This window comes from Pipra filicauda, unplaced genomic scaffold (assembly GCF_003945595.2).
Source record: "Pipra filicauda isolate LSUMZ 115617 unplaced genomic scaffold, ASM394559v2 scaffold213_size2393758_pilon, whole genome shotgun sequence".
Taxonomy (NCBI): Eukaryota; Metazoa; Chordata; class Aves; order Passeriformes; family Pipridae; genus Pipra; species Pipra filicauda.
The window spans coordinates 2,248,249-2,269,866 of record NW_024104325.1 but is presented as its reverse complement, the minus strand read 5'-3'; the positions used below and the strand labels follow the sequence as shown (position 1 = coordinate 2,269,866).

General features: G+C 39.7%; 1 protein-coding gene across 3 annotated transcripts in view; it reads right to left on the bottom strand.

The window, feature by feature from the left end:
- Positions 1–21,618, bottom strand: part of SORCS1 (sortilin related VPS10 domain containing receptor 1) — a 268,559-nt gene that overhangs the window by 17,533 nt on the left and 229,408 nt on the right. For all 3 annotated transcript variants that reach the window (XM_027735281.2, XM_039381133.1, XM_027735283.2), the window contains exons 17-23: positions 20,609–20,722; positions 19,489–19,660; positions 9,978–10,164; positions 5,890–6,023; positions 3,851–3,974; positions 2,769–2,881; positions 2–133 (exon numbers count right to left, since the gene is read on the bottom strand). In XM_027735281.2, coding sequence (XP_027591082.1) covers positions 2–133; positions 2,769–2,881; positions 3,851–3,974; positions 5,890–6,023; positions 9,978–10,164; positions 19,489–19,660; positions 20,609–20,722 — 976 coding nt within the window. The remainder of the gene's footprint in view (position 1; positions 134–2,768; positions 2,882–3,850; positions 3,975–5,889; positions 6,024–9,977; positions 10,165–19,488; positions 19,661–20,608; positions 20,723–21,618) is intronic.

The window sequence follows — 21,618 nt, the reverse complement described above, 5'->3', positions numbered from 1 at the left end:
CCTGCTCCAGGTCTGCTGCTGTTCTTTTTTTTTCTCCTGTGGCATCTTGATATGGTAAAATGAAGAGTTCAGCAGATGTGGGCAGACCAGGGAGCACTGCGACCAGAACATGCTTGCTTGAAATACCTGTCACCTGATGCATAGACAAAGAGTGGACAGATAAACATGTGGATGGCACTGAATTCTGAGGCTGTCTTTGTTAAGGCATCATAGTATTTATATAAATGATGTAGGGTATATCTGGTACAATGGAGAGAACTTTGTTAAAATCCACTGCAGGTGAAAAGTTGGCAATTAATAATTTCCTGATCTATTACCATGTTCTCCAGTAAAATATGCAGGGTCCTAAAGCAATAATGATAAATAGACAAGCTAAAAGGAGCTCTTAAGTAACAATTGCATATGGTCCCAAAATCCAAACATATCCCATCTTTTTTTTTTATTTGTCTTGTTGGCTGAATATCTCAAGCTAGGACTTAAATCTCCCTAATTTTGACATATTAGACAAAATTCAGAAAAAAGTACCCATAGGCATCACTAACAGGTTCATCTCTGGTCATGGGTTTTAGTCGATGCAAACAGGATACTACACAAACAGATTGTCGAGCTATTACATAGAAAAGGAACCTAACTTGTCCCTCAGGAAGTTTTTTTAGCCAAAGGAAGGAGAAACAGAATTTGATGAATCTCCCTCCATTGCCTCTTTGTGCTGTGAATTATCCAGAAAATGCACTTAAATCTCAAGGTTTTGATTTAAACCTGTTTTCAAGTGCTGAATTTAGTAGGTCACTTTTAAAGGGAAAATAAAAAGTGCCCTCAGAGATGAGGACAGATCACAGCAGCTGAATGCACCACAGAGGTTCCCCTACAGTAAGGACTCACAAGCCTCTCAGACATTAATTGGACCTAAATCTATTTAATTCTTCTCCCTTGTTTCAGGAGCAAAGACTTAAAGGTGCTCATTGAAAGAAATGGTGGAAGGAGGACAAGGAGTCAGCAAAACTGATTACAAATCACCATTTTCTGAGCTAATTCTGTGGATAACCCGAGTGTGACTGCTGACAGTCCAGGGAAAATCCCGTGGAGCTATAAAAAGGGAATCCTTCCCCTCCATCCCTCACCAAGAAAAAGCACATGGCTTTGTTCCCCCCCCCCCCCCCTTTTTTTTTTGGTTTTGAAATGTGGATTTAGAAAAAAAACCCCAAACCTATAAATATATTAAAGTTTCTTATATTCTTTTCCAGTATTCTGTGAAGTCAGGGCTTGCATTATTTTCACTTGCCTAACAGGTTGCTTTAACATGTCAAGAAAACGACAAAGTATTACCAGTTAATGGAAAGCTTTCATTTTCAGAGGCTGGGAATGACTTTTTTTCAGAAGTGGGAGACAGGACTCAGAAAATCAATGATATGAGCAAATAGTTATGATCATAACACAAAATACGATATTTTGTGATAATATGAAATTATCCCTACTTAGAGAGAAGATCAGATTTTAGTACAGACCTATAATTTCATATGCAGAATTTTTATCCAAGTCTATGGTATTCTGTAATAAGAATGCAATTCTTTAATAAAAGCTCATAAAAAGTCTATAACACAGCTATAATTTCCTATTGAATTATTTAGTTATTTGACTCATTTTTATACAGTTTACTTAATTGTCATAGAAATCTATGGGGTTTAACTTTTACAGGAACACAAAGGTTTATTTAAGGTGAATCATTTAGCTATATTAAGAGGGATAATTAGCTATCAATTTTTTTCCTTTTTACTCAAACAACGAAAAGTCTGTGTTTTCACTGCTCTGCTTTGGATATGTAGCCTTGTTACTGTGGTTTTACAATTCTTCTGTTTTTTATGGTTTGATTTTGTTTTATTGAGTTGTCTATATTCTGAAAATTCATCCTGAAGATAAACAGATCCTTGAATACTTGATACAAACATAAATATGTCAGAAGAACAAGCTAACAAACCTTAGAAAAATGCTATTTTTTCCCCTTTCCTCTTCTTCTCCTGTCTTTTGAGGAAATCTCAGAAAAAAGTCTAAGAAACAATCCAAACAACTTTGCGTGCACCTCTCTGGTGCACAGCGTTTTTCTAGACTTTTTGCACAGATCATACCACAAATGTACATATAAGCTTGTTAATAACATCTGTAATACTTTCAAAATCTCAGTATCTTTATGTTTTAAAAAAAGCAGAAACCCTACCCTGTTTCAAACAGTTCCTTTTGCTATTTTTCCACTGAGCTGAGAAACTCCAGCCATCTCTTTTAACTTTACATAGCTTCTCAGTTTGAAATCCAAATCTTCAGCCACACTAGAATATTTTTATGAATATTTTTATTTTGTTCCCCCACTAAAGAAGGAAGTTCAGAGTTTCTCTATAGCATTGATGGGAAAATCAGCACGTAATCCTGACCTGTAAGCCTCATGCTATATAAAAGACAAAAAGCACTTTACTGTGGGGCTCTTCTATGTAGTAAAATTTTTTTTTTTTTTGGTCTTTTAAGTTTTCTACAGTATATTTGTAATTCCATTAGAATAGCACTACCTTACATTGGAGGCTAACTGAGCACCAGGTTGTCATAGGATGAGATAATTTCACTATCTAAAATTTAGGATGCTGGTCTCAAACACTAGTCTGTTCTCCTTTTCTGGTTGGTAGGAACATGAACACATCCTGAGAGAACAGCTGATCCAGTCTCAATGAAGAAACAAAGCAGAAACTAAAACCACTGTAACACAGGTTATGCGCACAGCTTACCTCCACCAGAGCTCTCTTGACTACTCTGCTCATATCCCTTCTCCATTCTGGAATATCTGGGTTGTGGTCATCAAGGTTCGGAGAGAATGATAACCTCAGGGACTGAAATTTCTCTGCAGATATAATGACATGGTTGATGAAAAGACTGTGAAATGCCTTATTGCTAAATGAGGGGTCAGAACCCAGTGAAATCTGCTGCAGCTCGTGTTTTTCTTAATCAACCTGCAGATGATGCACAGACTGTCATAGAATCCAGCAGTGTGCCCAAGAGACTCACTAAGAGATTTGGAGAATCTGAGAGATTCACCACTTGAGTGTCACAGAAATGAAAGAGGTGATCAGTCCTTACTTGAGTGCATGAACAGCACTGCAAGGGGAGCTGTCCTGGGAATGTAAATATGTTACCTGCATCTTGACTTCTGGAGCAGCAAGCACTGTGAAGGAAGTTGTGATTGTACTCTCACAGACATGCCTCAAACACTCTTAACTGGAAGGGGACAGGGATAAATGTGGGGAGAGGATCAGCCTTGAAAAATGTACTTAATCTCTATTGATGTTAACGGAGATGCCCCCATTGATCACTATGATCACGTGCTTAGTACAAACAGCTAAAATGGGGATTCCCAGTGTTTTTTAGGCTCCATCTACACTCTGTGGTATTTGTGTGCCCTAACTGCTTCTGAGGCACAAGTACAAGGTCAAATCAGTACGGATTTCTGTGCAGAAATGCAACACACAGCATTGATTTACCTTTCAAGCTGAGCAGCTTTTGTGTGAGTTAAGAGGCCTCTACTGGCCAAGAAGGGGGAAAACCAGCTCACAAAATGAGCTAACATTTTGACAATCATGTAGGATGATCAGATAGTGACAGAGCAGATGCAGAGGTTATCTGGGAAGGGGATCAATGTTCTGCAATCATGTCAGTCTAACGTCAGTCAGTGGCCTTCAGAGATATTATGCCGAACTGACAACACTGGAACTGAATTTATAATCTTAAAGACCTCTTGTTGCTGCCAGCTAACCTGGCTCTCTAGCTGTAGACTATGGAGAATCCTATGTGAAATGAAAGGGGAAGAACTCACCATACACTGCAACAGTCTTTGTGTCCTGAAGAATGGTGTTTCCTGCTGAGACCTGAACAGTGATGGTGTTCATGCCTTCCACAGAAAATGTGAATGTGATGCTCCCTTCCAACGTGATCAGTGGCTGCAAATACATCATAAAAGGAAAAATTAAGTTAATTTGGCTGAAAAGGAAAAGCAAAAATGAGTTTGTCTCTCTAGCCTATTGGGATGCTTTGGGGAGTTAGTTCCAGATTGGAAACTTTAGACTTAGGTGGGGTCCTGTGACATGTGAGCTAATTTTTTAGAAAGGGCACAGGAATCCCAGACAGGGAAGTCCTCCTGAAACTCAGAGTAAGGCACCTGTAATTTCCAAAGGAGCTAAGTTTTAAGATTCCAGTATTTCCTTTCCACTTAACATGTTGGTTGTTCTGGATCCCACGCTCACTCCCCAGAGAGGTCCAGATCCTAATATAAGGGCCTGCAAGACTCTCTGCTCAGGTATCGCAGTCCTTTCCCAGATCTAGTTTAAGTGCCTTGTTTAAAGTGATTCAAGGAGGTTGTCACAGAAACAGCCAAATAAAGATTTTTCAGTTGTTGTCTCATGTTATTCTTGGACACGAAGATACCACTTTTGGTAAATTCTGGTACTTGAGAGGACACAGATTCCCTTAGCTTGCTTTGCTAGGCAACCAGTTTATCAATGAGTTGTGTCCTCTTTCAGCAGATTCTGCCCTAATTTCTGTTTTCACTTATTAATGATCTCTGGGTGTGATCTTCAAAGCAGCCAGTATTAAGCAAATTGTTGCCATTGTAGTCTGTAGTAAAATTCTCACTTCAATGAGAACAGAATTAGACCAACTCTGATCACTTATGAGCTTAGGAGATCAGAGAGAAGGCTAAGAGGTGACAATCACACTCTGTAAGTACCTCTAGGGGGAGATGATTGCTGATAGTACAGAGAGTTCTTTAATCTACACAAAAAGGCATAACAAGATCCAACAGCTTGAATCTGAGACCAGATGAATTTCGACTACAAACACTGTGCATGGTTCAAAGCTCAGAATAATAAGCTGTGGAGAAATAGTTGGGGGGAAGGGTCAGAAGGAGAAGCAGCAAATTCTCCATCATCTGAGGAAAATTATTAATACAAAACAACAACAAAAGTCAGTTTCTGCTTTAATCACAAAGAGTTAAATAAAGCAGAAGGTAGGGATGAAACTCTCCAACGTGCATTATACAGAAGATAATCATGTGCGGTTATGAAGGTTCCTCTTGGCTCTGCAAAATCCATGTGAATCTCTCCCCTCAGAAACTAATTGGGGTTTCTGGATACTTCAGCCACAAACAGATGTGAAGTAACAGCTACAATGTCTGTGCAGATTTACCAGGACTAGAAGCACAGAGGCAGCAGAATATGATGGATGATACTCTCATATCTGAGCAGAGCCCAGAGGTAGGGAGGTGTGTTGGGAACCATTTCATCCACCTGTAGCACATAATAATAAAGTATTTTTTGCACATGTGGTTTAGCATAGAGTGCCGGGGCTCAGGACTAGGTTCAGCATATTTAAGGGGAGGCACAGAGCTGATGGCAGTCTTTTCCCTTGTTACTCACCAGACAAATGAGGTTTAAACTCTAGGCTATGTAAAGTCAGTTCCAGATATAAAAACAGCATCAGTTTGACAGGTTATTTTCCTTAAAAAAAACTGCCAAAACCCCTACATTTTTTATCTTCTTGTTACTGAGGAAAGGAGGGTGAAGAAAAACGTACTAGAAACTCCTCCAGATTTTGGTTAACTATGTTCACTTGGAGGTAATGCAGGAAGAAAGCTATTTGCAACTTGCATGAAATGGCAATAAACTCTACAGAAACACAAAGCACTACTTACATTTCAGTGTTGGTACCTCAAAGAACTATTAATATCTTGCTCTTTGGTTTATAATTTTCTTGCATACATGACTATATAGAAGGATTCCCAGATCCCTCTCTCCCTCCCACTTCAGTCAGAGGGCTCTTCCAGGATTATTTTGATCTCTGTCAATCAGGAATACAAACCTCTGTGTTGTTCCCAAACCACCAGACATAAGTAAGCGTTCCCACTTGGCTTGGCCACAGTACTGCTGTGGCATTGATCTCCTTGTTCTTCGTGGTGACAAAGGGCAGAGATAAGTGAACATGTTCCAAGGGGCCTGCAGAGACAGAAGCAGCAGGTGAGCCCTCCATCTGAAATGTTAACCTGAGGGGGATACCCATTGGTTTAGGAAAGAAAAGTCTTCCAAATCACCATGGGACATGACAGAATATTTTGGCTTGGTACCATTTCTAGAGAGGCAGGAGCCTCAGAGAACAGGAGCTACTCCTGTACCTGGAGCTGAAAAACCTGGACTCTCTACTGCACAAACCTCATATAGTCAGGAGCTTTTATGACTTTAACAAAAGTGGCAGAGCCCTGTTGTGTGAATATGGCCTTCACTGGGAAGACATAATGTGCAGGATAAACAGCTTCAGTGGACATGAAGAATCTCTGCTGATGAAAACTGCTACGATTTGGTGAACTTCAGCAGAAACTCTCTCTAAATACGGTTATTCACTGAGTGCCTGGATGTTAATGTTACCTTATATTCCCTCCTTTTCATCAATAAACTCTTTTATTTCTTCAGTATAAACAGAACATAATTAATTCGACAAGTGACATTATGCTCAGGGTTACACATTTCCCATTTTCAGGAGACAGATGGGCCTTTGTTGTTAAATCTCGTTCTATAGATTATTTTTAAAAATGTGTTCTGACTGTTCAGCAAGAGAAAAAAACAATTGTCCCAAGTGACAGAGAAAGAAAAATAAAGAAACCCCAAGTGATACTGGGACATGGGTTCCTTAAACAGATTAAGGCCACATCTACATGTCCCATATCTGTGAGCTCCACAGTGATGAGAACCACAGTCACAGCCTTGCATTGCTCCTGTGGAGTTGAGATCCATTGCTAGAGGATTTTATATATTTCAGGGGAGGATCTTTCAGGCTATAACCCAGGTATGAATCACCACTTAGACCTTGCTTTTCAGCCTAGAGGAACACCACACTCTGGAGCAAGCATCCTATGTAGCACAATAGGCAGAGAGAAGAAAAAATCTCCCAGATCAGACTGTATAAACAATGTCAGAATAAGGACCAGTGTTCCTGATTTCTTACTGAAATGGATCTTTCTCTGTGCTGTAGACACAGTCGCTGCTTAATCTGAAGCAGCCCAAGTAAGAGTTATCCATAATCATACTAACCGAAGCCTGCTATAATCAGACTATGGATCATTCTTCCTTTTATAAGTAGTAGTCAACACTCTTGAAAATTCAAGAGAAGACACCATTTCATCCATATGATTTTAATGACATCCCCCTTCTCAGACTCATTTCCATGACTAGGCTGTGCTGCTTTCAGTAAGACTCTAAGACCTGAAAAACAGCAATTTCCCAGCCTAAATATTTCACAGCTCTGGTATCCTTTGGGGTGTTTGTCAAATGCCCAATGTCAACACAGCCCTACAGGGGAACACATTTCCTAACACTGGGTGCAGTGACAGCTGTGACAATGGAGACCATGAAAAGTTTGATACACTCCAACGTAACTGCATTGCTGTTCTGAATAGATCCCAAATGATCCTGCCCAGCACCTCCTTGGACCTTCACCATATGCTGGCTAGGAAACAACATAAAAGAATGGCTCAAGCAACCCAATTTTGCCTGAGTATTTCTGGGCACACAGCACTTCGGTCAAGGTGGCTGAAATGCTGAACTGTTATCTGGCCAGCAGATGGGGATAGCTCACTCTGGATTGCCCCTCAGCTTGGTAGAAGACTGCTTTTACACAGGTAAGTTTGAAGAGGATTCAAGAAAATTAATTTCTGAGCTTCATGCAGGGCCATGGAGGCTACAGACCTTCACCTGCCCCAGGAAAAAAAACTGTGTACAGTCCCACACAAGAGAAAGGGATAAGCTTCTCAAAAGGCTCATTTGTTCAAGTGATGGTTTTCTGAAGCATTCAGGCAAAGGCATAACTAACTTTCCAGCAGAAAATTTTCACATCAGGACAGTTTAGAGACAGCCTGTTGGCTGGAGCAGTTTACATACAGAAGTTTACTCTGTCCATCCAACTCAAAATGCTCCTGTCTCACAATAACCTGCATTTCTGGACCAACTGCAGCAGAGGCACTGCTTCTGTGCACTGGCCACATGGCTGCAGCAGGATGAGGAGGGCATGGGATGAAGCCTTTACTCTTATCTTGGAGATCACAAGCACTGACGTTCAGTGTCTGCAGTTTTTCCCCAGGAAGACTGCTGGCCCTTGGCAGGGAAGGGTGCTGGAAGGCCCAGATCTGGCTGCAGACACTCATATATCAACCCTCTAACTAGGGTTCACCCAGTTTGTAGCCCTTCTTAAAACTCTGGATATTCAGGATGCACACTGCTTTTCTGTGGATCTTAACAATACAGTGTGTGTGTCTATTTTAAGGACAGATATTTTTATAAAACTCCCCAAAGGCCAAGCTCAAACCCCCCAAGCAAAATATTCAGCAGAAGCTGAGTGGCAATGCAAGTATTCAGTTAGGATTTAGAAGCTTTTGTGGATCAGGGTGTTAGACTCTGAAGGAGGCTGGATTTACTGCACAACTCTGCCCTCAGTAAATCTATTGCTAGTCTGAGTGGTACCATGCTCATTTATAACCTGCTTTGAAGTCCCTAATTCTCGTCATGGAGAGAAAGGTGAGACACATCCCTTAGAGCTGTCACTTCTCCAGGGATTCGGGAACATGTAATCTGGGCCTGGCTGCGACGATCACTCCATATTTAAGTCCTATGCTGCCATTACCTATACAAACCACAAAACCATAAACTATCAGTTGCTAAGTCACACAAACAAATTAGAATATTGTTTATTCCCTATACAGCTTAAACAATCAGAATGGTTCATAAGCTTCAACGTCTCAAGAAAATGAATTAGAAAAGCTATACAGCAGAAAGACACTATGAGTGAGTGAAGGCTGGACACCTGCCAGCTGAAGGTGTTTCTGAAGGGAGACATTCAGGGAAATGCTTCTCTAGTGTTCCTTCATAAAAATCCTATCTCTCACAGCCATACCTCCCACTGCTCCCATCTGTGGATACGATGGTGCACTCTAAAAGAGCTGCCCTCTTTCCCTCAAGAGGCAGCTGCTTTCATGCTGTATGAACGAACTCCAAAACTAGTGTTAAACTATATGGAATGTGCTAAATTATCTAGACAATATTTCAAGTAAATTTGGTAAAGGGTAAGCAGTATTTCTGTAAACATAACTTCATGTTTTGGAATTTCCTTTTTTTCTCAGTTTATCTGGCACAGAGGCACACCATTGCAAACATAAATAATAAACAAAAACCCCGCAGTGTAAAAAGAAAATGATGGCCCCCAAAAAAATCCATTAGGAATGTTACAAAATTTCAATAAATAAGTTGACCCTTTGAGTTCATAACTATGTGCTAGAATAAATATGAAAGAATACAATATTGGTTTTATCCAAGAACTTGAGATACATTTCAGTTGTAAATCAGAGACAGATGAAGTATAAAAATGTTAAAAAGAACAGCAGAAAAGCAATGTGAAGATGACATTTTTTTCTTGTAATAGTATTTAATACAAAGACTTTGGTTCCTATGACAACAGAAAGACTAAAATGCACTGGTTTCCATCCCAGAGGTGGATGTATTTCATTAGAGGGCAAAACACATGTACAAAGTAAGAGAACAGTGATTAAAGATCCCTGGGTTTCTTTGTTGTTCTGGAAGTATAAGTTTGCTAATGAAAGTGCATTTCAGAAAGGGCTGAGTAGTCCTTTGAGGAGTCCCAGTTTACACCACCCTAAATTAGAGGTGGAACATCATTTACAAAGCAGAAGTTAATGGTTAGACTCAATGATCTTAGAGGTCTTTTCCAACATTAATGAATCTATGATCACACAGTCTGGAATCATCAGTTTGTCTGGAGGACAGACGAACACTCATCATATCCCATCACTCTGGATCCAGCTGCAAAATCCCAAATGTCACCTCTAACTACAGGTAATAATGTTTTAAAGAACAACAGAAGCCAACAACGATTATGAACATACATACACGTTACGTGCAGGTAGAGGACAGCGTTGTCAGAACCCAGGCTGTTTTCCACCAGCACAGTCACTCGGAATATGCCCACGTTCTGATAGATGTGCTTGATCCCATCTTCTGTTGAGCTGAGATTGGCATATGACACAGCAATGCCGTCTCCAAAATCCACCTGAATGAGGGATCTCTGGAGATCTCCCTGTAGTGACAGAGAAAGGATTGAAACAGGCTCTGCTTTACTTTTCAGAGACTGGATCAGTGAGGTGACCGAGACCAACTGCAGGATAGTAACAAGGTCTGATGTTACCAGAGGAAGGGTGGTCCCTTCATCAACTCGCTCGGTAGTCCAGCAGACAGAAAGTGGACCCCCCTTGAGGCTGACTCAGTTGCACTGTGAAGGAGGTGTCCTCCAAGGTGCGTGCTGTAGCCCTGCTTTCCCGATCATCAGGGGGACTGGAGGATCTGATTCCTTTCCCTGGGTTACACAGCCTACGCTGAACTCTCCACCAACCATGGCTGCTAAAGGTCCCTTTCATGTAAGATGCAATGACCTGTCTTACATTTAAACATCCTCACTCCTTTAGGAAGTCCCCCCAGTGGCTCTGCATGATGCTTACGCTGGCTATGCTCACACTTGCTGGCTATTGCTACGGAGCAAGCTTGCTCCACAGCCTGGCTGAAGCAGCAGCCATTGCCTGGAATGCTGAAAAATTAATAGCTGAGGGAAGTTCATAAAATTGGCTGAAAGGACATTTCATTTACTTTGGTTTTGTTTCCTTTTCTTTTCTCTTTTTTTTCCTCTTTTCCTTTGAGAGAGAAACAGTCCTCTGGATTCCCAACTGAAATGAAAGGTACTCACGTAAATGTCTGGGATCAGGGAGGTTTCCACATCAGAAAGAGATATGTGAGTGCATGAGACTATAGGAGGGAATTATAACAGAAGCTTTATATTCCTCATGTTCTCTCAGTCTTTTTATAGCTTGTGAAGGCAGAAATAGTGGAACCTTGCCTGAATGGAAAGCAGGAGGAGCAGAACTGTACCTGGGGATGGCAAGAGTGACAAATTTTCCCAGATAATCTCTTTGTATAGACTGAAACTGTAGTTGTTACACTGCCCTGGCACCCTACTGGAAGGTGTGTTGCTTTCAAATAGATGAGACAAAAATAACTGTGTTGCTCTGTTCAGGAGGATCACAGACTGAAGGTGTGGCAGGGGATATGGTCTTAAGTGCAGAGTCATGTCCTTCATTGATCTTTATTATTTAAAAGATGTGCAGTTTCAAGCACGGTGCAGTGCTTTGGGCACTTCTGCCTGTTTGACTGAGCCAACAGAAGCCATCAAATGGGATATGCTTCCATAGCCAGAAGAGAACATACATGAGCTCCTCAGCTCTGAAACCCTTTCAGACAGGGACTATATTCTCTCAAGTCCAGTGCTGGACTCAGACCAAATACACAGATCTCTGAAGTACCCTTAGATGTTCTCCCAGTTCTCTAGGTCCATCATCACTAGGGTTTTAGTCATCATTTCTTACTAAAAAAAGAGATGATGCCTTTGAACAGTAAAACCATACTGCTGAGACAAAAGCTGCCCACATGGTTAAAACTGCATCACCATAGCGACCCTGCTGGCTTTATCATCTCTGATCATATCTGAGGTCATGTAGTTGAAGTCTGTTTCAGGCTATGGAATATTCCTCCACATATTTGAGGTACCAGAGAAAGATGAAAAGGATGACTGCATTTTAGAATAGCCTTATTTTGGCAAGTGTCAAAATCTGTGTTCTAATGAACATTTTTTTCTCTTGTCTTCATTTTGTCCACAGGCATGAAACCCATGGTGTCTACAGGTGCAGTCAGGAAAAGGAGCCATTTCTAAGGCATGCAAGATTTAGATTTCAATTTTTCTTTCAAATTCCCTGGGGAGAAAAGATGCTGACAGAAACAACCAAAAATCTAATTAGAGAAGAGCTTCAGTTGCTATTCCCTCAGTCTTTTTCATTTGTCTTGGCCTTTCTTGTTTTGTTTTAAAACTCTTTGAACTGGAAATACATTTTCCATTGAGTAAGATCCAGGCTATAACACTCCTCTGAAAATGCCACATTTTGAAAAGCTGACATTTAAAATTCTAGCTTAGGAAGTGGGAGAAAAAAGTCAGGAAAACAAAAAGACTGTGTTTTGATTTGTTCTTATGTTTTATCTGTGCCAGGTAAGAGCATAGGCAGAATAAGACAGGAAGAGAAAGCAGGTGAACCAAAATCAAAACATTTCCCATACAGCCCACATCTGATCTACATCAACCTCAGCTGTCTCTGCCTCCGGCAGCTCTCCAGAGCCACTTGCCAGTGGTTGTTTTTACCAAGAGTTCTGCTTTGCAAACAATTTGATGTATATATATATATACATCCAGCAAAAACCTCTCCTGTTGCTTTTTACAGCTTGTCCTTGTCATTTTGCCAAGCTCCATACTACATGATAGGGTTTTTCAGAAGCTTCTAGCTCAATTAAGGCAGACACAAAACCCCCTGCATTACTTCTGCAGCCAGAGCCAAGCACTTAGATGCAACCAGCACTGAGCTATCTTTGGGCAGATTCTCTGGCCTTCATTGTGAGAGGTCTTTAATGCCAGTGCTCTTAGGCATGAAGGGAGAAATTTTCCAAGCTGGTTGCTTATAATGATATCTCTGCATTCAGCTCTTGTATGCTACTCACATGAAGCTAGCCAGTAAGCAATTACAATACCTGAAAAACTGAAAGTACTTTTGATGGATGTTTTTTACCTTGTACTAGGTGTATGCTATATGTACAAGCTTGGATACAACCTGAAATACACTGCAATCTTGATAAAGGCTTTTGTGCAGCCAAAGGCTTAAGCATATGCTGAACTTTAAGAACAAGGGCACTTCTTTTAGTCTAAAACAAGCCCTGAGAATTAAAAACAAGTTTCCCAAGGCCCCATATTATGCTCCTTACCTACCTATACAACATTTGTTGCTAAAATGTAAATCATAAATTTACTGTTTTTAAGGGATTTTCTCATTAAATGTCCAGAGGTTTTTCAAGCATACACAAAATATTCCCTTCTCCCTCCTTCCCATTCCTGCCTCCCAAGCCAAGTGCACATTTTTCCTGTATCTTCACAAAAGAATAAAGCTCTAGGGCATACTCAAGACCTGAATGTTTCCAAAAAACTCTGTGAAGCTTCCTGCCTCAGTTTACATCAAGAAACAGCCCATACAGTTAGCAACAATATTTTTACATTTTGATTACTCTTACGCAGCTCTCAGACTTTTGGTGGATGTCAGATATGAGACCCACCTAGCAGGATCCTCTCTCAAACACTCCATCAGAATCTTGCCCAGAAAGTATTGACTTCAAGTATTTACTATGAGGGTGGTTAAACACTGGAACGAGTTGCCCAGAGAGATGTTAGATGCCCCATTCTTGCTAATAGTCAAGGTCAGGTTGGACAGGGCTCTGAGAAACCTCATCTGGTTGAAGATGTCCCTGCTCATTGCAGGGGTGTTGCACCATATGACCTTTAAAGGCCCCTTCCAACTCAAACTATTCTATGATTCTATTTGTATCTAAATGGAAGTATTAAAACAATGAATCAAACACAGTTCAAGGTTTTTAATTGTGTCTCCCGTTTCAGATTTCATTTTTAAGTCTTTCAATTATGCACTGACTTGTGTGTCTTCCACAGAGATGTTGACAATAGATTTAATTATCCTTTGCAGGAGACAGATACTGCTGCTGTTGGAGTGTTTTCATGGATTAATTTCATTGTGCTTTCCTTAGATTAACCCCTTTCCCTCTCTGGAATTTTCTTGTCACCAAAAGAAATCATCCATCAAAGATATTTTCACTGGAACTGAATATCTACATACGGGATATCTTTAGTCTAGGTCTGTTTAAAGCATATTCCTAATTTTAAACAGATACTCAAATACGACTTGATTAAGTACTGAAAAACATGCTTTCCTGTGTAAATCCCTGCTTTTAGAGTTATGCTCTTAATTTTTCAAATCAGAAACTGAATAGTAAGGAGTTGTTTATCAGAGCAAATAGGTTGATACTTTTCACATGTACTTCTTTTTCAACAGCAAACAGTTAAGTGTACTGATCACATCATTCATCCTGACTGCCAGTTGTGACAGCCCAACTCAGTTATGAGCTATTTCTACAGGAGTAGATATTCCATGCCCCAAAGGAATCAATAGGTACAGCCCTTCAGGACTGTGCAGAATAATTCAACTTGTGTGACTGGAAGTGCATTACAAGACTGTAGTGCTGTGTGTCATCATGAAGGCAAGGTCCACTTTCATACATATTGATGGAATTTCAACAGTGAATTTAAAAATGTGCGAAAGGCTCTGATTTCTCCCAACTAGCTTGTCATCATCAGCAACACAGAAAATGCAATTATAATTCAGATGACAGTGGTATGGGGGAGGTTATATACTGGTCTTTCATCTGTGTGTTATTACAGGAGTGTACTGTTGTTAATAAGATAAACAGTCATGATTCAGCATGCGCATTGAAATTTAGGATGAAGGTTTCATATTTCTGTAATCATTACTAACAAACTTGTGATATCAAAAGAGGGAACACGGTAGGACACCACAAAAAATACAGACTATTCTTTTAATAGCTTTGCATCTTTACTTGGAGTACATTAACAATCAAAACAATCCTAATGCTAAACTCATCTCCAGAAGCTTCATCAGTTGAATACTGAATTGCACTGAACAACAGTGCTGAGGTGGGAAATGATAAAGGTATTTTCCCCCCCAGCAGTATCCCCAAGCTCATTAAATGTACCTGAGACACAACATACTTTGTACAGCCATGTATTAACACTGTCATTACAGAAAAATATAACTGTCTTTAGGAAATTGGGGGCTTCATTTGTATATTTGCATGGTAAGAGAGAGTTCTCTGGCCTTATGAACATTCAGAACATAAATAAAAGGCACAGGGAGGGGATGAGGAAGAAAGCAAAGCTCTATTTTCAAATGAGGGAATAAAAAAGCAGAAAGTTTAAGTTTCTTACTCAAGGTCATGCAGAAGGAGCTCAGAGTGCAGTTCAGGAATGAGTTCAGATTGCCTGAATTCTAGCCCATGGCCTGAAGTGTAGGAACAAATGAGCTTTCCTTGCACATTAGTCTAATCCAAACATCACATAGCAGCAGCAAGCAGTTAAAAGCAAGCTAAAATCTACTCTCAGTGGAGTGACTTTGTCAAGTGAGAACTGAGGCAGACCTGGAATGTCAAAGACTTCTGGCTGTCATTTTATCAAGATAAAAAATAAATTAGAGGAGGCAGTTTCTCTGTGAATTATCTGTAATGAAACAGCCAAAGCCCTGAACCTTCCTGCCCTGAATGTCTTTACCATCCATTTCCTCAGCAAAGATGTATGAGCAATCAGATGAAACAAGTTTGAAAGCCATTGTGTTGAACAGTGTTGTTCTGCAGGCTGCAGCTTTCGATGTCTCTGCTGAAGCAGTACAGCAAGCACTAGTGTCTGATGTTCATACAAATAACTCTAACATACAAATAACAATTGTGTTTGTGACAGGCAAGAGACCTACATGACCATGTGATGAGAAAGGTACACAGAAACAACACCCACTTAATAATATTCCTCTATTTTCTATAACAGAGAAGCAAAATCTGTCAAGGACATGAGGTCAAATAACTTCAGCAGGAAAAGTGGCTTTGTAACTTTGGGGTTTTTTTGGTTTCTTTTCTTGCTGTCCAAGGATTCAGGTTGTTTAGGTTGAGAAGCAACTCTGTTGTTGAACGCTGCAGTGTGATAGGCACCAATCCCGAGTCTGTGCATGCAGCACAGGCCAGGGTAAAGTATTAACCTTTAAACTGGCAGCATTTTGAGGTGGTGAAAAATTTTCTTTTGAGCACAGATAGTTTTCTCCTGTGCTGACAATGAATGACAAAAATGCTGGTGCTATTCTTCTTATCTCAATGGAAATTTAAGAGCATAATTACCAGCTTGTATTACTTTGTACAATGGAGCATATGCTAATTAGGAAAGGAAATATTGAAGTTTCCTCGCTGTTGTCACCCAGTAAGAATATCATGATGATTATACATAGATTAATCAGAGAACTATCTTGGAAAAATCTTTCCAATAGTGGGACTATAGATATTAAGTGCAAGGTGACCTTATGAACAGTTTTTAGGAAGTCATATAAAAATCCTAAAGCTAACAGGAAAGTTAGATCACTTTGGAAAGCATTCTTACATTAAGATCATTGTAATATGAGCTGTTAGTTGTTTTGCTTTTAATGACATTTATATGATGCCAGATATAAATGCTTTACAGGAAAATTTCATGACAGTCAGGGTTAGAGAAACAGCCAGAATCCCAGCACCCAGAAATCAGCACTGCTCTATGTTCTGGCTTTGGTGCCTGCCCCCTCTCCTCTCACACAGACTTCAGTGATTATTTTCCTTTTGTGTCTTCTTCAATAGCAGAACATTTCTGAAAGCCTTGTCCTTGTTTCTCTTCAGGCATCTTTTACTGACATTGTGTTTTTGTCAGAATGCACAGCCACAGCCCTCAGCATCACCACAGGCACAAACAGGCTCTACAAGAGACTGCTGCGTTGTGGTTCCTGCCCCTGAATCCCACATCTGGGTAAAAACATCAGTTTTTTGCTGCTGCCATTTGCCTCTTCCTACCCGCTTAGTAATCCGCTCCACTACAGAGATGCAGTGACTTTTCAGGCCCTCCAGTGAGCCTGCCTTGCAGTTCATTCTTCTCTTCAAACCCAGGTGGATTCTCAGATGAAGCAGAAAGCCCTAGAAAGATATCAGGAGTACAAATCTCAAACAAACTCTTGCACCTTGCCTCACCAGCTTCTCTTTTTTTATCATTTTCCTGAAGATCAAGTGGAACATGGACATGAAAAAAGAGAGCCAGAAGGCTGCAGTTTAAGGTACAGCTCCGCAGCTCTGAAGTCTTCAAAAAAAAAAAAACTCTCAGAGGGATACAGGAGACATCAAGATGCAAAGGGACTGCAACATAAGGAAAGACCATTATTTTTTCAAACCCTAAAAGATATCAGCTGTGGCTCACACTAAAAGAAGAGTCCTTAATAGATTGTAGTACTTTGAAATATTGACCACCACTCCAGGGGGAAGGGTTGGATAGGACACACTTTTTTCATATGCCATTGGGGAAAAAATGTGCAAGGTGACATATCCACCCTTTTTAAACCTGCCTAATGCCTTTCCTTCAGCAAAAATGGAGTGGCATAGATTTTGTGGATACTGAACATCCTGGATTGTACCATCCTGTATATCTGTGCAGGACAGAACTAAATAGAAATTGGCAAATTCTTGTTTTCTGATACCTGTGCCTTGAATGCAAGGAAAAGAAACTTTCCTTTGAGAAGTGGGGTCGGACAAAACAGTCTCCAGAAATCCCTTTCAACCTCAATTATCCTCTGAAATCAATATCCATTCTGTAAAAGGATGGATATTCTCTTGATGGGCTGTTTAACTTTTTCAGTGAGTTGTGTGATTTTTGTTACTGAAACAGTTAATTTGGTAAATGTTTTAGTCTATATACAATCCTGTTGCTATAACTACATTTTATTCTCCTATAATTTGCATATAGCTGGGCAAATATTCTTCTTTGCTGAATATTTCTTTTGTTGCAACATCCACCTGAAGTCATTGCCAGATTGGGTAAAATTCACCCAAAGGTTCTGCTGGTTGCTCTGCTAACTCTTTATGTTGACAAATCTAGAAGCAGGAGGTCAAGATTCATCTAACAGGGAGAGTAATCTGAAAGTTTGGAGGTTGATCAATACTGTTTCAAGGCTCAGAGTGATTCCCAGCCTCTTCCTTATCATATAAACTGAAAGAAGAGCTCCCTTCAGATCGCCTGGGAAGCTGACACTCATCAAAACGTACTGTATGTACTCCTTGACACACACTATGAGAAAGAAACCATCTCATACCGAGAAGGTGTTGCTTCCAGATCTGGTGAATACTGAAGCAGGGCTATCAAAAAAGATCAGAAAGAACAGAAAAGACAGAAAAAAATCACAGCAGGTCCCTGTATGACAGAGCAGTTCAGGGTATTCTTATATGGTATGTGAGCTTTAACACTCACAGAAGAAAGTGCAGGACATTTGTCCTGAGTTTCCCACACTGTGGGTGATTGTCTCTCCCTCTGACTACTGGCATAATTCTTTGAGAGTTTTGTGACTGACTACTCAAATTATCCATCTTCTTTTCCCAGTCTGTTTTAAAACTTAGCTGAGAGTAGAAAGCTAATGCAATGGACAGGTTTTTTATTTTTTTTTTTTTCTTAAAGCCTGGAGACTTTGCCTCTTGCTTTGGACTTTTTCTTCTTCATCTTTAAATGTAGAAATCAATAATTTAACCAGCTGAAATTATATGTTCACACTGTCATTATAGCATCTACAATAGCAATGTTGTATGATTGACAGTATGGACATAAAGTGACCATATTTTGGAGAAAATAAACATTCAGGTCAAACAACTGCTTCAGGTTAAATATGATTTATCATATGCTATTGCCTTTACAAGTCAGGACACCTGTTTGCTGGGGAAAGCATCAATAAAAGAGACATAACAAAAATCATTTCTCTTTCCTTGCAGATGGAATTTACTATGGAGAGGGTCAGAAGTAATTTCCATAAATGTTCTAAGCTATAAAGGGATGTACATTGTGCCCTGGTGTTAGAGCTTACCTGGTTTAGGATTTATTGTCCAGTTACAGAGGAAAAGGGGTAGAAGTTTAAAGAATTGAACTGGATTAGGTAAAAAGAGAAAACTGTTTCTTTGTGAATGTTCTTACTTTTGTGTCTACAATTAAACATAGATAAAGAAGTGCTGAGAAGGAAAAACAGGCAAAAAGATTTAAATATTTTTTTCTATGGATTCAGAAATGGAGGGAGCAGAACAATGAAATGCCAAGTTAAGTTACAGATGTAGCAAAAATACAGATCAGAGTCTGAATAAGCTTCACATTAGCAATGAATTTCAGACTTAATCCTGCTGATGACATCTTGAGATTTCCCCCATAAATGCCTAAACAATATGTAGCACTGTGTGTGATGGGACACATCTGCACGTGTACTGTTAGCCATCTTTGGATGAAAGTCAGTGGCAAGTAAAAATGGAAATTCAGTTTCAAAAACAGCAGGAAGCCAAAAGCATAGTTAAGGGTGTGGATCAGAATTCAAAACTGCACTCTTCAGTTCTACTGTTAAATTCCCAAATTAAACCAGTTCCCAGTTTTTATCAGCTTCTCCCAGCTATTACCCTATGTACCACAGTACTCCAAACAGCCTCTCCATACACCATCCATGACACTTTAGAGCAAACTCCACCCAGCTACATCATGGGGCTGACTGACTTTATACCACCCTCTCCTGGTTCACCTCCTTGCAAACTTTGTCTGCGGTGAATCACGCTCAAATACACCCACGGGGCTTGGAATGCAATGTAAAATAGAGCCTACCTCTTCCAGCTGCACCAGGAAAGTGACATTGTGTCCTTGCTCAGCTGTCAGTCTGCCATCAGATGTGATTATGCGGAGGCCCTGGGGGGGTTTGCCGGGGCACTGCTGTGGTTTTGCCGTGTACCGTTCCCGCACACCGTCCGTGCAGTTATTGGAAACAACCTTCCGGTATCTGAAAAGGGAAAGCGAAATGTGTGGAAGACGCTGACAAAGAGTATAACAGGGCTAAATGGGAACAGGTTTCTTTAGGCTAAGGAGATTGGAAGAACATGGATTCCCAAATATATTTTAGCACTTGCCTCAGCCAAGTATTCCTCATGTGCCTAAAATACAAGTAGTTAATGCTGTTGTTAATGGCACGCCATAATTTCCTGCATAGCATGTCTTGATACAATATATTTATAAATTGCCTAAATTATAAAGTTATATCATCTGTTACATGTTAAATAACTATAAAGTTATAAATAAATTATATACATATACAGTATGGAATTGTATTCCATTACTACACTGTTAGGCAAAGTTTAACAACTTTTCTCACACGCTCTCCACTTCCTATTGAAAGGTAAGTGTCTCTAAAGATGGAAGCCTTGAGAGTTGGAAAATAAGAGAGTTGAAGCAAAAAGCAAATTCTGCCTGACTTTGAGTGTACAAAACCCCCAAACACATCTTAGGTTGCTTTGTCTGCTTTAATCACTTGCACCATAAATGAAGTCTGTCAGTATCTTAACTTAAACTACATCTTCCACTGACTCCCAAGAGAGTCAAAGAACAATCAGCATTCAGGTTAGGTGCCCATCTATTACTTTAGTTCACATATAAATCAGTTTCATCTCTTTCCACTAATTTATTTTCCATTTTTTCTGCCTCTCCTGATCTCACATGATTTTAAGAGGAGACTTTTCTGAGACTAATGATTTGGTCTTTGCCTTATGGTTTTGCCCCCAAGTTTCTTTAAGGCATTATCTTTCAGAGAAAAGTCTGGAACATACAGGAGGGAACAAGAGGTTCCAAGGGCTTCAGCCAGCTTTGAGACACCTATAGTAAATGTAGCTATAGTTGTAATTGGGTTAAGTCCATATGAGTGCTTTAGCTAAATAAAGTCTGGTGTGCCACTTACCCAGTGCTGTTGAGATAACTCTGTCCAAGGCTGCAGTCCTTTGACAAGGAAGATGGGTTATACCAAAATGCTGGTAAACACTGGCCATTGCTGTGACGTTCATATCCATAATCACTGTTTTAACATTAAAAGAAACCATAACATAAAAACCCAAAAGAACAAATACAGGTATTAGCTCATGTCCTCTACTATTAATAAAAGTTTTGAATTTTCCTCCCTCTGTTTACTAGGGTTTCTGATTTTTAATACTGATAGAACAGATTGTTTATTTCACTTCACCTTTTTTTGTTGGGGGAGTTACCTTGCATATATCCCAATATAAACAAGCAGAACCAGACCAGGTAGTTTATGAGCTATTATATCAGGTGTTCTCTTTCCACAGACTAATAGGGCTTCTCAGGATCAACTCTAGGCTCAAATATAATAAAAACTAGAGATCTAAGCCAAGTTAAATCACCCTTGCCTCAATCATATCTTAGAAAACTGAAGTGCTAAAAAGCTAATTGTATTTGGAAATTATATTAAATAGAATGTAGAGGAAAATTTACACCACTGAGAGAGATCTCACCTGAAGGCATTAACAGAGAATTTGGTAATGGAAAAGAAGGTTGTGATCTTCCATTCTATTTTTGTTTGGAAGAGGAAATGTTACCAAAAATCATGTGTTAGAAACAATTAATCAAACTGTAATTTTTTCACACAGTTTGGGTTTAGCTATGAATAAATTTGCTTTGTTTTCACTAAACAAAATTTCAAATTGTTTCTGACTCCAGGTAAACAAAGGTTCTATAAAAATTGTTATTTTTATAGAATAAACAAACAAACCCCCTCTTTAATCAGTATTCCATTCACATGTGGTGTTACCTTCCAGCCATTGAGTAATGAGGACTACTTGGTTGGATAAGCACTCTTATTCCTTTTACTAAGGACTTTTTCTCCATAGTCCATAATGGAGAAGTTAATGGGATTTCATTTCTGGAAACTGCTATAGAGAGTCCACCAACTCCATT